This window comes from Tetrahymena thermophila, assembly GCF_000189635.1.
Source record: "Tetrahymena thermophila SB210 genomic scaffold scf_8253823, whole genome shotgun sequence".
Classification (NCBI taxonomy): Eukaryota; Ciliophora; class Oligohymenophorea; order Hymenostomatida; family Tetrahymenidae; genus Tetrahymena; species Tetrahymena thermophila.
In genome coordinates this window covers 156,659-168,887 of record NW_002475930.1, presented here as the reverse complement: position 1 = coordinate 168,887, position 12,229 = coordinate 156,659, and the positions used below count along the sequence as shown (strand labels likewise).

The 12,229-nt window shown below is 24.3% G+C and overlaps 4 protein-coding genes across 4 annotated transcripts; all 4 read left to right on the top strand. All coding sequences in view use genetic code 6, as the record gives it.

Annotated features, from left to right (window-relative positions):
• Positions 1–807: 807 nt before the first annotated feature.
• On the top strand, positions 808–3,533 carry TTHERM_00678220 (NAD-dependent aldehyde dehydrogenase family protein; the record flags this gene model as incomplete). The annotated part of the gene is made up of 6 exons (XM_001027798.3): positions 808–948; positions 1,303–1,389; positions 1,448–1,691; positions 2,162–2,613; positions 2,822–3,220; positions 3,318–3,533. 6 exons carry the CDS (start codon positions 808–810, stop codon positions 3,531–3,533), a joined length of 1,539 nt encoding a protein of 512 aa, XP_001027798.1.
• A 570-nt stretch (positions 3,534–4,103) lies between these two features.
• Positions 4,104–6,421, top strand: TTHERM_00678210 (transmembrane protein, putative; the record flags this gene model as incomplete). Its single annotated transcript, XM_001027797.3, has 4 exons — positions 4,104–4,173; positions 4,229–4,971; positions 5,030–5,512; positions 5,726–6,421. The coding sequence occupies 4 exons, from the start codon at positions 4,104–4,106 to the stop codon at positions 6,419–6,421; spliced, it is 1,992 nt and encodes a 663-aa protein (XP_001027797.2).
• A 550-nt stretch (positions 6,422–6,971) lies between these two features.
• On the top strand, positions 6,972–9,215 carry TTHERM_00678200 (transmembrane protein, putative; the record flags this gene model as incomplete). Its single annotated transcript, XM_001027796.3, has 4 exons — positions 6,972–7,074; positions 7,140–7,894; positions 7,975–8,454; positions 8,523–9,215. 4 exons carry the CDS (start codon positions 6,972–6,974, stop codon positions 9,213–9,215), a joined length of 2,031 nt encoding a protein of 676 aa, XP_001027796.2.
• Positions 9,216–10,219: 1,004 nt separating this feature from the next.
• Positions 10,220–11,783, top strand: TTHERM_00678190 (hypothetical protein; the record flags this gene model as incomplete). The annotated part of the gene is made up of 2 exons (XM_001027795.3): positions 10,220–10,793; positions 10,876–11,783. The coding sequence occupies 2 exons, from the start codon at positions 10,220–10,222 to the stop codon at positions 11,781–11,783; spliced, it is 1,482 nt and encodes a 493-aa protein (XP_001027795.2).
• Positions 11,784–12,229: the final 446 nt, after the last annotated feature.

The following is a 12,229-nucleotide window of genomic DNA, read 5'->3' as shown; positions in this document are numbered from 1 at the left end:
GGCTTTATCAGAAACTTTGGAATAAATTAATTTTATTATTTGTTTATTATCTAAAATTATTATTTAACTTCAGTAGTTAATTTCTGAGCATTTATCATCATTATGGTTTTATCAATAATATCAAATTTCATAAATGTATTTTTAATTGATTTTTCAAAATAAATTTTTTTAATTAAAGTCAATAAAATATTGATTAATATCATAATTTTATATTATTTATAATATATTCAAAATACTATTTTTAGAAAATAAATAAAAATGAATTAGTTTATAAATATTTTTTTTATTTTATTAGCTAAATATTAATTGGTTTTAATAATAAATTACTGAAAAAAACCCAAAAATATTTATAAAAATAAAAAGAAAAAATACTATTTTAAGTTTTATAAAAAATATACTTAGATGGTGGATTACATTTTTAAAAATAGGTCAAGAAAGTTAAGCTAAGATAAAAACACCCTCAGTATCAGGATATTAGTGACGTAATAATAGCTTCAATAAAAGTTTTCTGGAAGATATGCTAGACGAATAAAAGGTGGGAAAGATATAAACAAGTAGACTCAAGTTAGATGCAAAAATAAGTAGTGGAAGAAATCTCAAGTTGAATAAATTTGTAGATCCCCCACAATATGGGCAATATTAGATAGTCTGATACTTTAATAATAATATTAGAAAAGGTTGTTTATTTCAATATAAGTTTTAACACTTTGGTGAATATAAATTCTTCAAAAGATCTGAACAACAAAAAAAATTAATAAACAAACAAAAAATTAAATAAATTTGCAAAAAATATTATCAAAATTTAAAATGTCTTAAACTTTCGCCTTTGAAAAGTACCCTTTCCTTAAGGAATTAGGTCTTGAACAAACTAACCACGGCTGCTTTGATGGTGAGAAGTGGACTGGTAATGGTAAAACTTTCTTGTCAGTCAACCCAACCAACAACGAAGTAAATATCCAATTTTTATTTTAACTAAAAGTTTGCATTTTATAATGATTACCTTAAAAAATAAATAAAAAATTCCAAAAATTATTTTGTTTAAAGCTTTTGGATGTTATTTTTCAAAAAGAATTTACATTCCAATGAGCTCTAAACAGATGAAAATAAATTTGGCAATAAGTGTTTTGAAATCAGATAAGTTTTGGCTTATTTGACATTTACCTCATAAAGCTTGATTTGGAAATTTTAAATACATGGTCAGTTTAAAAGACCAATTATGACTTAATAATTTGCAAATGAGAACTTAATCTAAATTATACTAATGCAGGAAGCAGAAAATTAATTTTATTTTTATTTTATTAGGTTATCGCTGAAGTTAGAGGTGCTACCCCTGAAGAATATGAAGTAGCTGTCCAAAATATGAATAAAGCTAAAGCTGAATGGGTTAAGGTAGTTTTAAAATTTGCAAATATGAATTCTTTTAATTAAATATTAAAAATACTTATAGTTACCCTTGCCCAGAAGAGGTGAAATCGTCCGTTAAATTGGTGACGCTTTCAGAAAGCACAAGGCTGCTTTAGGTAGACTTGTTTCCTTAGAAGTAGGTAAAATTGTTGCTGAAGGAGAAGGTGAAGTTCAAGAAATTATTGATATTTGTGATATGGCTTGCGGTTTATCTAGAAGTCTCAATGGTTAAATTATTCCTTCTGAACGTCCTGATCACTTTATGATGGAGCAATGGAACCCTCTTGGTAATAAAATTTATAAAATAAATAAATAAATTTACAATTTTTGACTTTAATGGAAGGTCTAAATAAATTCAGTAATTAAATTAATCTTAAGCTACTCTCTATTTAGATCTTTATTACGTTTAAATAAACCTTTATTAGCTTAATAATGAGTTAGTAAATAATACAAAAAACTATTAATATTTTCCTTATTAACAAATTTTTGATCTCCCCACCTTCTATTTATTTTTTTGATTATCATAAAAAGATTTATTTAAGATAATCAGATATAAAAAATTGTTAATATTTATTACTTTATCAAAAAAATCTGATTTTTCAAAATATCTTTCCAGAAAAATTTAATCTTTTTGATTGGATTATTCATTCATTTATTCATTCGTTGATTATTCCTTAGATTTTATTTAAAAATCTTATTATATTTTTTTCTACTTGATAATTCTATTCTAAATTTAAAAATTATATCAAAATTATAGGTTTAGTTGGTGTCATCTCCGCTTTCAATTTCCCCACTGCTGTCTTTGGATGGAATTTCATGATTGCTGCTGTTTGCGGTAACTTGACTATGTGGAAAGGTTCTCCTTCTACTTCTCTTTGCAGTGTTGCTTGCACAAAGATTATCATTGATATCTTAGAAAAGAATAATTTACCCAAAGCTGCCTTAACCTTGTGTATGGGTGAAGCTGATATCGGTAATTTGATGGTTGAAGACAAGAGATTCCCCTTGATTTCTTTCACTGGTTCAACTCAAGTCGGTAGAATCGTCTCTGAAAAGGTTAGCAAGAGATTTGGTAAGACTATCCTTGAATTGGGTGGTAACAACTGCTTAATTGTTTGTGAAGATGCCAACGAAGAATTAGCATTAAAGGCTTCCTGCTTCGCTGCCGTAGGTACTTGCGGTCAAAGATGTACTTCCCTTAGAAGACTTGTAATAAAAATAATATTTATTTTTGAGAATAAAAAAGCAAATTGAATTAGTTAATTATATAAATAGATAGAAAGCTATCAATTAGTTAATTGTAAAAAGAATTAGGTTTTTTACCAAATTAATTTATAGAAAGAAAAACAAATTAATTTTATTAATTTAAATAGCATCGAAATTTTAAATAAAAAAAATTATTTTAAATATAAAATAGTTAATTCACTCTTCTAAGTATGAATCTTTGAAGGAAAAACTTGTTAAAGCATACAAATCAGTCGTTGTTGGTGATCCTTTAAATAATGGCACTCTTTGTGGTCCTTTACATTCAAAGGCTCAAATTAAGATCTATGAAGATGGTTTAAAGTAAATCTAAGAACAAGGTGGTAAGATTTTAACTGGAGGAAAGGTTATGGATGGACCTGGTAACTTTGTTGAACCTACTATCGTTGAAATGACTAATCCTTATGCTCCTATCTTACAACATGAATTGTTTGTTCCTATTTTATACATTATGAAGTTTGATGACCTTGATGAAGCTATTGCCATCAATAACTCTGTTCCTTAAGGTCTTTCTGCTTCTCTTTTCACTAGCAATCTCCAAAATCTCTTTAAGGTAAATAACATAAAAATTACTAATATTAGAAGAATCATTCTGAAGTTATAAATTTAATATTCTGTAATTAAAATTTTATTTTTAAATTAAAATTAAGTGGACTGGTCCTTTGGGAGCTGACACTGGTATTGTTAATGTAAATATTGGTCCTTCTGGTGCTGAAATAGGTGGTGCTTTCGGTGGTGAAAAGGAAACCGGTGGTGGTCGTGAAAGTGGTTCAGATTCATGGAAATAATACATGAGAAGATCTACTTGCACTGTCAATTTCGGTAAATCTCTCCCCTTGGCTCAAGGTATCAAGTTCGATCTTTGAGAAAGCAATATACTTTGTAGTTTTTGAAATAGATAATTTAAATTTATATTTTTCTAGTGCTTGGCACTAACTAAGATCGTATTGTATTTTTTGTGTTTTAATGTTAGAAGTATGATTGACTGACTACTCATAAATATTTCTATCTTATTAATATAGAAAATTCAAAACAAATTTAAAATATGTAAAACTCAGAGTTTACTATCAACTTTGTCTATAAAAAGTTATTGGAAATTTTCCATAATATTTACAGAAATATTTATTATCTATCTGTTTATAAATTAATGAATCAATATTAATTAATATTCTATTTATCTTTCTTTGTTGTTTAATAAAATTTGATATAAATTCAGTAAGCAACTTTGCAAAAATTAAGTTAAGAATGATTTTTTTTACAATTTTAATTATAATTAATACTTATTGAATGAAGCATTTATTAATTTGTGTATTAAACTTTGCTATTTTATTTTCTTTAGTTCTAAATAAATAAATAATTACAAAACTGAACCCATATTTAACAACTAGTTATAAATATTAAATTTTTTGGCTACTGAATACAAACTAAATTTGAGGATGAATACCCCTAAATATACCATTAACTCTATAGTTAGCATTTAGGATTAAAATTCAAATAGAATAATATGTAAGGACTAACTTGATTGCATTTTTTGTTAAAATTTGAAATTATTTTAAAATAGAATTAGGCTAACTTGTGAACGAAAAAGAAAAACATGGACTTTTGGATATTAATCAAAACACTCCATAATAAAGCAGCAACTCTAATGAAACTTCACCTAAAAATGAGTTAAATACAAAACTTACTCTTATCGCTTAGTGTTCTAAAAAGCATGAAAAGGATGATTTAGATATGGAACACTTAATTAAATTTTAACAATTATTGTAAAATTCATAACAATCAGCAGATGCAGAATATTTATATCTCAAGGAGGATATTAAAAAGTCAAAGGAGAGAGAAAAATTAAACGAAGTAAATGTTCATGATGAATTCAATCCAAGTGTTAATAATAATTTTTTTGAGCAATTTAGATTTAGATACTTTTTTGAATTTTTCTGCTATCACTTTATATATTTTGTATTACTTGGACCACTGGCTATACCTCTGATTAATTTAAGAGGCAAAGCTTTATCTAGAAATATGCAATTTTCAGGAATATCTGGTTTTTCTATTTAGTAGTTCGTAATCTATCTTTTAAATATTACAGCATTTGCTGTATTTTACACTAAAAAATGTGATGTGGTTACTTTTTAAGTAGAAATGATTAATATCATAGCAATTATGATAACAAGATGTGTAGTTTTAGCTTGTAAATATGCTACTTACGATCGCAAAAAAATGTAATATTTAAGAGATAATATATTATCAAACGAGGTTAGGAATTCAGAGCTTTTTTTTGCAGGATGGACAAGCTAAACACCAATAGTAAATTAATTTTAATTTCATCATTCTAAAAATTAAAAATTTTAAATAATTAAATAAGATTATCCATCGCTCAGTATTACAATGTTAAAAGGCATTTAATATTGATCCTAGTTTATTTTATATATAATTTATGGTAACTCCAGAGCAAAAGACTGATGCTCGATTGAAGGAGCATTAAGACATCCTAAAGTAAGTCAGAGATAACGATTAGTTTTGTCAAAGGATACCACCTCCAGTTGTTAGGCCAAAAAAGGAAAAACAAGAAAAAATATACTTTGGTTATGAAATTTTAAAAGATTTAATTGATACTTATCAGTTAAAACATAGAAAATTCAGAAAATTTTTGATTATAAGTGCTGTAGTATTTTCATTAATGAGATCTCTGATTCCTTTTATTTTTCATATTTCCAGTAAACCAACAGATCCATATATGCACGCTCATGAATACTTTATAGGTGTAGTAAGTACATTCTAAGTTTTTAATATGTATCTCTTCTTTTGCTTGTAAGCTGTGCTAGGCTATTTCGATACTACAAGAAAGGTAATAAATATTATTAACTCTCTTTTTTATAACAAAAAAATCAAAATCTCCAATTTTTAAAATTAAACTCATGTTAGTCTTTAAAATATCATATGAATTATAAAATATCTTTTATTCTAAATACCAAAAAAACTTTTAATAATTTTATATCAAAAATTGTAAAAAAATGAATTAAATATTTTTAACATCATATATTATTAAATAATCAAATAGCTTTTCATGTAAAGATAACTTTCATTTATGATCGCACCAAGAAAATTAAAAAATTTAGATATGGAAAAAATTTTACCCACAATAGATATTTTCAACAGCTATACAATAAAAGGATGGACTCTAATAAGAAAAGTTTGTATGGAATACGGAAAAGCTTACAGCTTAAGAGTTTAAGGATTGTTTACATTTTTAGGAATATGGATTATAGGCAGCATAATAATTTTAGTTTTGGATGCTTTTAAGATTGTCACTACTTTTGAAAGAATATTTCTTGTTCAATTGTATGTCGATACTATTGTAAGTTTGTTTTTGGTCTTTGCCCTTATTGTAGCAGGTGCTTAGATAAATGATGTTTTTAATTTATAAGAAAGCATATTAAATGCCAACAAGACAATAATATCTGATCTAGGGCTCATTATAAATGGTTTTTTAAATGAAAAGTATCACTCAGAAAATTTTATTTACACAAAAGCATTAGAAAAACTACTGGAATAATAGTAAGAAAGTCCAGAATAAAAAATATAGAGTCTTCTATAACATTATGATTTCCACATAAACGAATTAATTTATGATAAAAACCACAATCCATTTACTCTATTTGGCTTAAAAGTGACATTTGTTATGCTTTAAAGTGCAGCTGTTGCATTTGGAAGTGTCGCAGCTACAGTTCTTTCGTAGCTAACAAAAAAGCATTGACAATAATTAGTAAATTAAATATTTTTCTTCTAAATCATTTTTTGTTTTTATTCATGTATGTAAGTGCAACCTTATCAATATTTCCACTTATATCTTTAAATAAATTTATATCCATAAATTTGTCTATATCAATCTGTCCACTTATCTGAATATACCAAAAGTTGTTTATTTATATAATTATTTATATTTGTAATTTGTATTTTATTTTTCTACATATAATATAATCTTTGACAAAAAAATTTCTGGAAGTTTTTATTGTATTTTTGAATAATATTTCTGTATAATTTAAAAATACAGAAGTAAGTAGAAAAAATTAAATGAATTTGTTACAATTAAAATCGATCGATAATAATATAATTGATAATAAAATATTCGATTTGATAATTTTTGCTAAATCAATTTGTGTGTCATTATTGATGTAATATATAATAATAAAAAATTAAGTAATAACTCATTTTGCTTAATACCAAATAACAAAGATAGATTATTTTTTACATCAAAGTTATTTAATTAAGAAATATAATTAATTGAAGAAGTAAACATTATATATATGGCTTCTATTTTTGCAGTTAGAGCTGCTCTAAAAGATGGGATAAGTATTAATCAAGTTCCAAAGAATAGTGGAGATAATGAATAATATGTGATAGGAATAGGTATTTATAAAAATACATACACTTTTACAATTTTAGCTAATTTTAATAAATAAATAAATTTTTAGAAAATGAAAACATAGTTTAATCAATTTAAATCAATATGCAAAATGACGAAGAAGCTACAAATAGAGCAGAAACAGACAAAGAAGAAGATTAAGATGAAGTTATTTATATTGATGCTGAAAAATAGAATGAAGGAATTGATATAAAGTCAAAATAAGTTAAAGCAAATTAAAATGATATGACTAACTATAGTTAAAAATCAACTTAGCCCTAACATTTACTTTAAAAATTTAAGACATTTAATTCTTCAATGTCTTTATCTGAAAACTATTTTTAAGAAGACAGAAAATCTACAGAGTAACTCTTGTATGAAAAGGCTAAAAAGGATCCTAAAAATATAAAAAACTATTTCATCAAGTTTAGGTTCGGGCAATTTTTTGAGTTTTTCATCATACATTTTCTTTATTTCTTTCTAATTGGCCCTTTAATAATTCCCTTTCTTAGATTTAGAGGCAAAGCTTTAGCAAAGAATTTATTGTTATATGGATGGAATAAACCAGCCCTTTTTTAATTCATATTTTTCACTATCAACATTACAAATATTATTTTTTTCTTTTGCCTTTAAAACTCTACTATCAAACTTGAAATCGAAATAGTAAATAATATTTCTGTAGTGCTATGTCGTTGCGTGATTATTGCCTGTAAATACGCTACATACGATCCTTTAACAATCAAACTTATAAAAGAGTTTGATTAAGAATATAATTAAATTGTTTCAGACTTCTTTTTAACTGACTGGGTTAAATAGTCTGCTAAAGTAGCTATTTTTAAATTATTTTTAAAATTAATGTATTTACTTAGTTCTTTATTTAGCATTTTAAATAATAACAATAATAGGTAGTTGGAGACTAAATTTATTTTGTTTAAAGGACTCTTGATATAGATCCAGGGTTGTTTTACATCTAATTTATTACTGAGCCAGAGAAGCATACAGGTGAGAGAATTGCTGAAAGTTTTAAACTAATGAAAAAGGCTCTTGAAAGTAAGAAGGACGTTACTACTAAAATCACAGCTCCTATAGCTAGAATGAAAGAAACAGATTAATTGCATTGTGGTTATGCTATTTTACATGACATGATAAACAAATTCTAATGTAGATGTAGTATCTTAACTAAACATTTATCTAAATTTGTTTACATCTTTAGTTTAGAAAGGGCTCTTGCTCCAATAATTTATAATTGTATGATAAATCCACATAACCCTTATGGTAACTGGCATGAATATTATATAGCTATTACTTCTGCTTATCAGGTATTTTCTTTGTACTGTATTGGTGGATCTATAATGACTGGAGGTTTGATAGATATGCTAAGAAAAGTAAATAAATATTTTTCATTTTTAAAATAGTTTGTTAATACATTTTTATAAATTAATTATCATAACAGCTCTACATGTTAAGGCAGTTGACATTTATGATTTCCCCAAACAAATTAAGAAGCTTAGAAATGAAGAAAATATATCCAACAATCAATATATTTAGAAGTGTTAATTTAAAGGGTTGGTCTTTAATGAGATAGGTAGCCTTAGAATACGGAAAACCATATTTATTGAGAGTGTAAGGATTCTATTTTTATTTAGGTTTTTGGGTTGCTAGTAATCTAGCACAAATAGTGTTAGGGTAATTTGGTATTATCCTTTAGAATACAGCCTAATTGATATAAAATTACAGTGATTTAGTATTTACTTTAGGTATACTATTTGGAATGCTAATTACTGGTGCAAAAATAAACTAACTTTTTGAATTATAAGAAAATATTCTTACATCTAACAAAACAGTAGTTACTGATATGTTATTAGTGGGTAAAAAGTATATACAGGTGCCAAAAAAATCACAAAATTACATATACAATAAGGCCTTAGAAAAAATTACTGAAATTTCTTGTACTAATTTTACAGAGTATGTTAATAACCTAATCAATTAGTACGATAATCACATAGAAGAGCTCATTTATGACAGTGAATATAATCCTTTCACTCTATTTGGAGTCAAAGTTACTTTTGTTATTCTCCATTCAATTGCTATAGCAGTAGCATCAATTCTAGCATCAGTATTAACTGATGTTTTAACAAATAAATGAATGAATTCTCATAGAAATTGTCCAAATTAATCAGAAAATTATTATCAAAACATAAGCCCCTTTAAATTCATTTCGTCCAACCTATAAACAAATTTGATTGTTTTTAAAGTTTTGAATTATTCAAAATTTAATAAAATAAATTTTCCTAATAAAAACAAACAAAAAATAGATATTTATTAAATTATTTGCATTTATTTATTATATATAATTACAATTATTATCTCTACTTTTGCTACTAATTATAATTTATTCATTAATATTTAGATTTAAGACACCAATCTCTTCAAACATATCTTTTTTATTACTTTTATTTATTTATTCTTCATAATTTTATTATTTGAAATAAATTAAATTTAATTTATCAAAATTTCAATTAATTTTCAAATATTTTATTTTAAATTAAAAATATTAATAGAATTTCATTTTTATTTTTTTAATTTTCAGAATTAAATCTCAGCTTTCTAAAAATAATTTTTTTGATTTGATTTCCTTTTAAATTTATAAAAATAATAAAATGCCCTAAATTGAATTGATTTCATCATAAATTTTTTATTATAATATTAAAAAATTTTAATTTGTTGATATTAGTTTGTTTTTGATTTAAGTAAAAATGATAATTAATTATAGATAGGATGTCTCTTTTTGTAAAATTTATTTTTTTTGTTTAGCTATCTTCCTATTTATCCATTGGTTAGAGGCAATTATATTTGAATACTTTACAATTATTTATTTATTAATTTATTGATAGACAGATAAATAGGTAATAGAATTATATTTCCACTTAAAACAAAATATTTCTGTATTTGAAGCAAAATCTTATAAAATCAAAAATAAACAAATATAATAAGCAATAAACTAAGCTATCTATAAAGATTTTTCTGTTATTATTACCAATATTTACTCAAAAATTAATTTCTTTAATAATTGACTATAATTATATCAGTAAATTTTTTTAAATTAAAGTTAATAATTTTTTATAATACTTAAAAAAAATATTCACAAAAATGTCTACTTAAAATAAAAGCACTTCAATAGCATAATAAGATCAAGAGATTTGTAATATCTAATAGGACATAGAGCAATAGGCATCTAAAGATAATTAAGAAAAATAATAGCCTAATAATAATTCTCATTTGAAATATTAAAGTGATCAGAAGTTTATTTCAATATCCAGAGGATAAAAAAATGTATTTATTAATAACTTGAAAGGAATAAAAGGTCTTGAACTCAAATATTAAATACAGGCAAAACATAATGATGATGCTTTTTGTCTTACTGTTTTAGATAATTAGTATTTAGCTATTGGCTCAACTGATGCAACAATTACAATATACAATTTAAAAAATGATTGCAAACTTGTACGCAAAATAAATTATTATTATGAGCCTATATTAATTTTAGAACCTTTAAGACTTTTCCATAAAACTCTTTTACTCAGCACAGGGTATGACTAAATTATTAACGTCTGGGATTATTTATCTGGGAAAAAGATTACCGATTTAGAAGCTTGTGGATGTGAAATAACAAAATTATGTGACAATTTAGATAAAAATCTTATAGTAGGATCAACTTTTGATGGTATTTAATTATTACTTTAAATATTATAATACTAAATTCTAAATTTGTATCTATTTTAAATAAAAATCAAATTAACTATTAGGAAGAATTATCTTATGGAGCTACACAAATAAGCGTATTGTTAACGTATTAAAACTAAGATCCTAAATAAGTAATTAGTAAAGACTAATTATTCAAGAAGCTTATGAAGATCTTATTTAAACAGAAATGTAATAAATTGAAGGGATAGGATAAGAAGATGATGATTTAGTTTCTGAAATGGATTTAGAATCACATGGTTCAATATACTCCTTACACTAGATTTAAAGGGATAGTTACCTTGTTTTGTAAAGAGGATGTATTTCAGAAATAAAAATAGTGGCTTCAAAAGATACCAAGACCAGTCAAAATGCTTAAGAGACAAAAAGTAAATCTTAAGAAATACTGATAGAAGAAATAGATTAAGAAAATAATGATAACTAAATATAAAATAAACAAAATGATTCTGCTAAAATAAATTATGAAATTTAGGTGCTCAGATAATTTTAAGCAAATTAAGATGCTATACAGTTTAATTTAATACCTTTTGAAAACCAAAAAATTATCACATTAGGTACTAAGAGAGGCTTCATATTTCTTTATGATTTTGATACTGGAGAGGTTATAACAAGTAAAAAAACTTTATCAGGAGCAGTTAATGAAATACTTACAATATAAACTATGCACGATTCTAAAGACCATCCATTTGTAATTTCAACAAGCCACACAGATAGATTTTTAAAAATTGAATCCCTGAAAACAGGGGACTCATTTAGAGTTGAAGATGATAGAATTTTTTGCTATAATGAATGCATGAACTCAAAAATGCAATTCTTCAAAAATAGATAAAATGAACTTTTCATCGCTGTTATTTGCCAAGAGCATTAAAACCCTTACTTTTCAATATTTAAAATCAACTTAGATTACTATGAATCTCAAAAAAATATCACTGAAAAGTTACTGAATTAATGAAAATTTAGATTAAAAAATATACTATTAATAATTTTTTGTAGAATTTAAATTACTTTATAAAAAAATAAATTAGCAAATAAATAATTTAATAGGTTAACAAATAAATAAATTCCAAAGATAGATACCTTTTAAGAATTAAATTTTATTTATTAAAAGCTCAAAAAAATTGAATTGATTTTACTATTAATACGAAATATTTCTATGAAAATATGAAAGGAGGTGTTAAAAATTGGGAATATTTATTGAATATTAAAACTATAAAAAAAATAATCAAAATTTTAATTCAAATTAATAATATTTATAAAACTTCTGATTAGGGATTTATATGCTGTTATTTCTTTTTGTAAATTAAATAGTAATAATAATAATAAAATATTTTTTCAAATTAGTTAACAAAATATTTAAGATCTACTTTTAGATTATTCATTTTAAATGAATTAAAAATT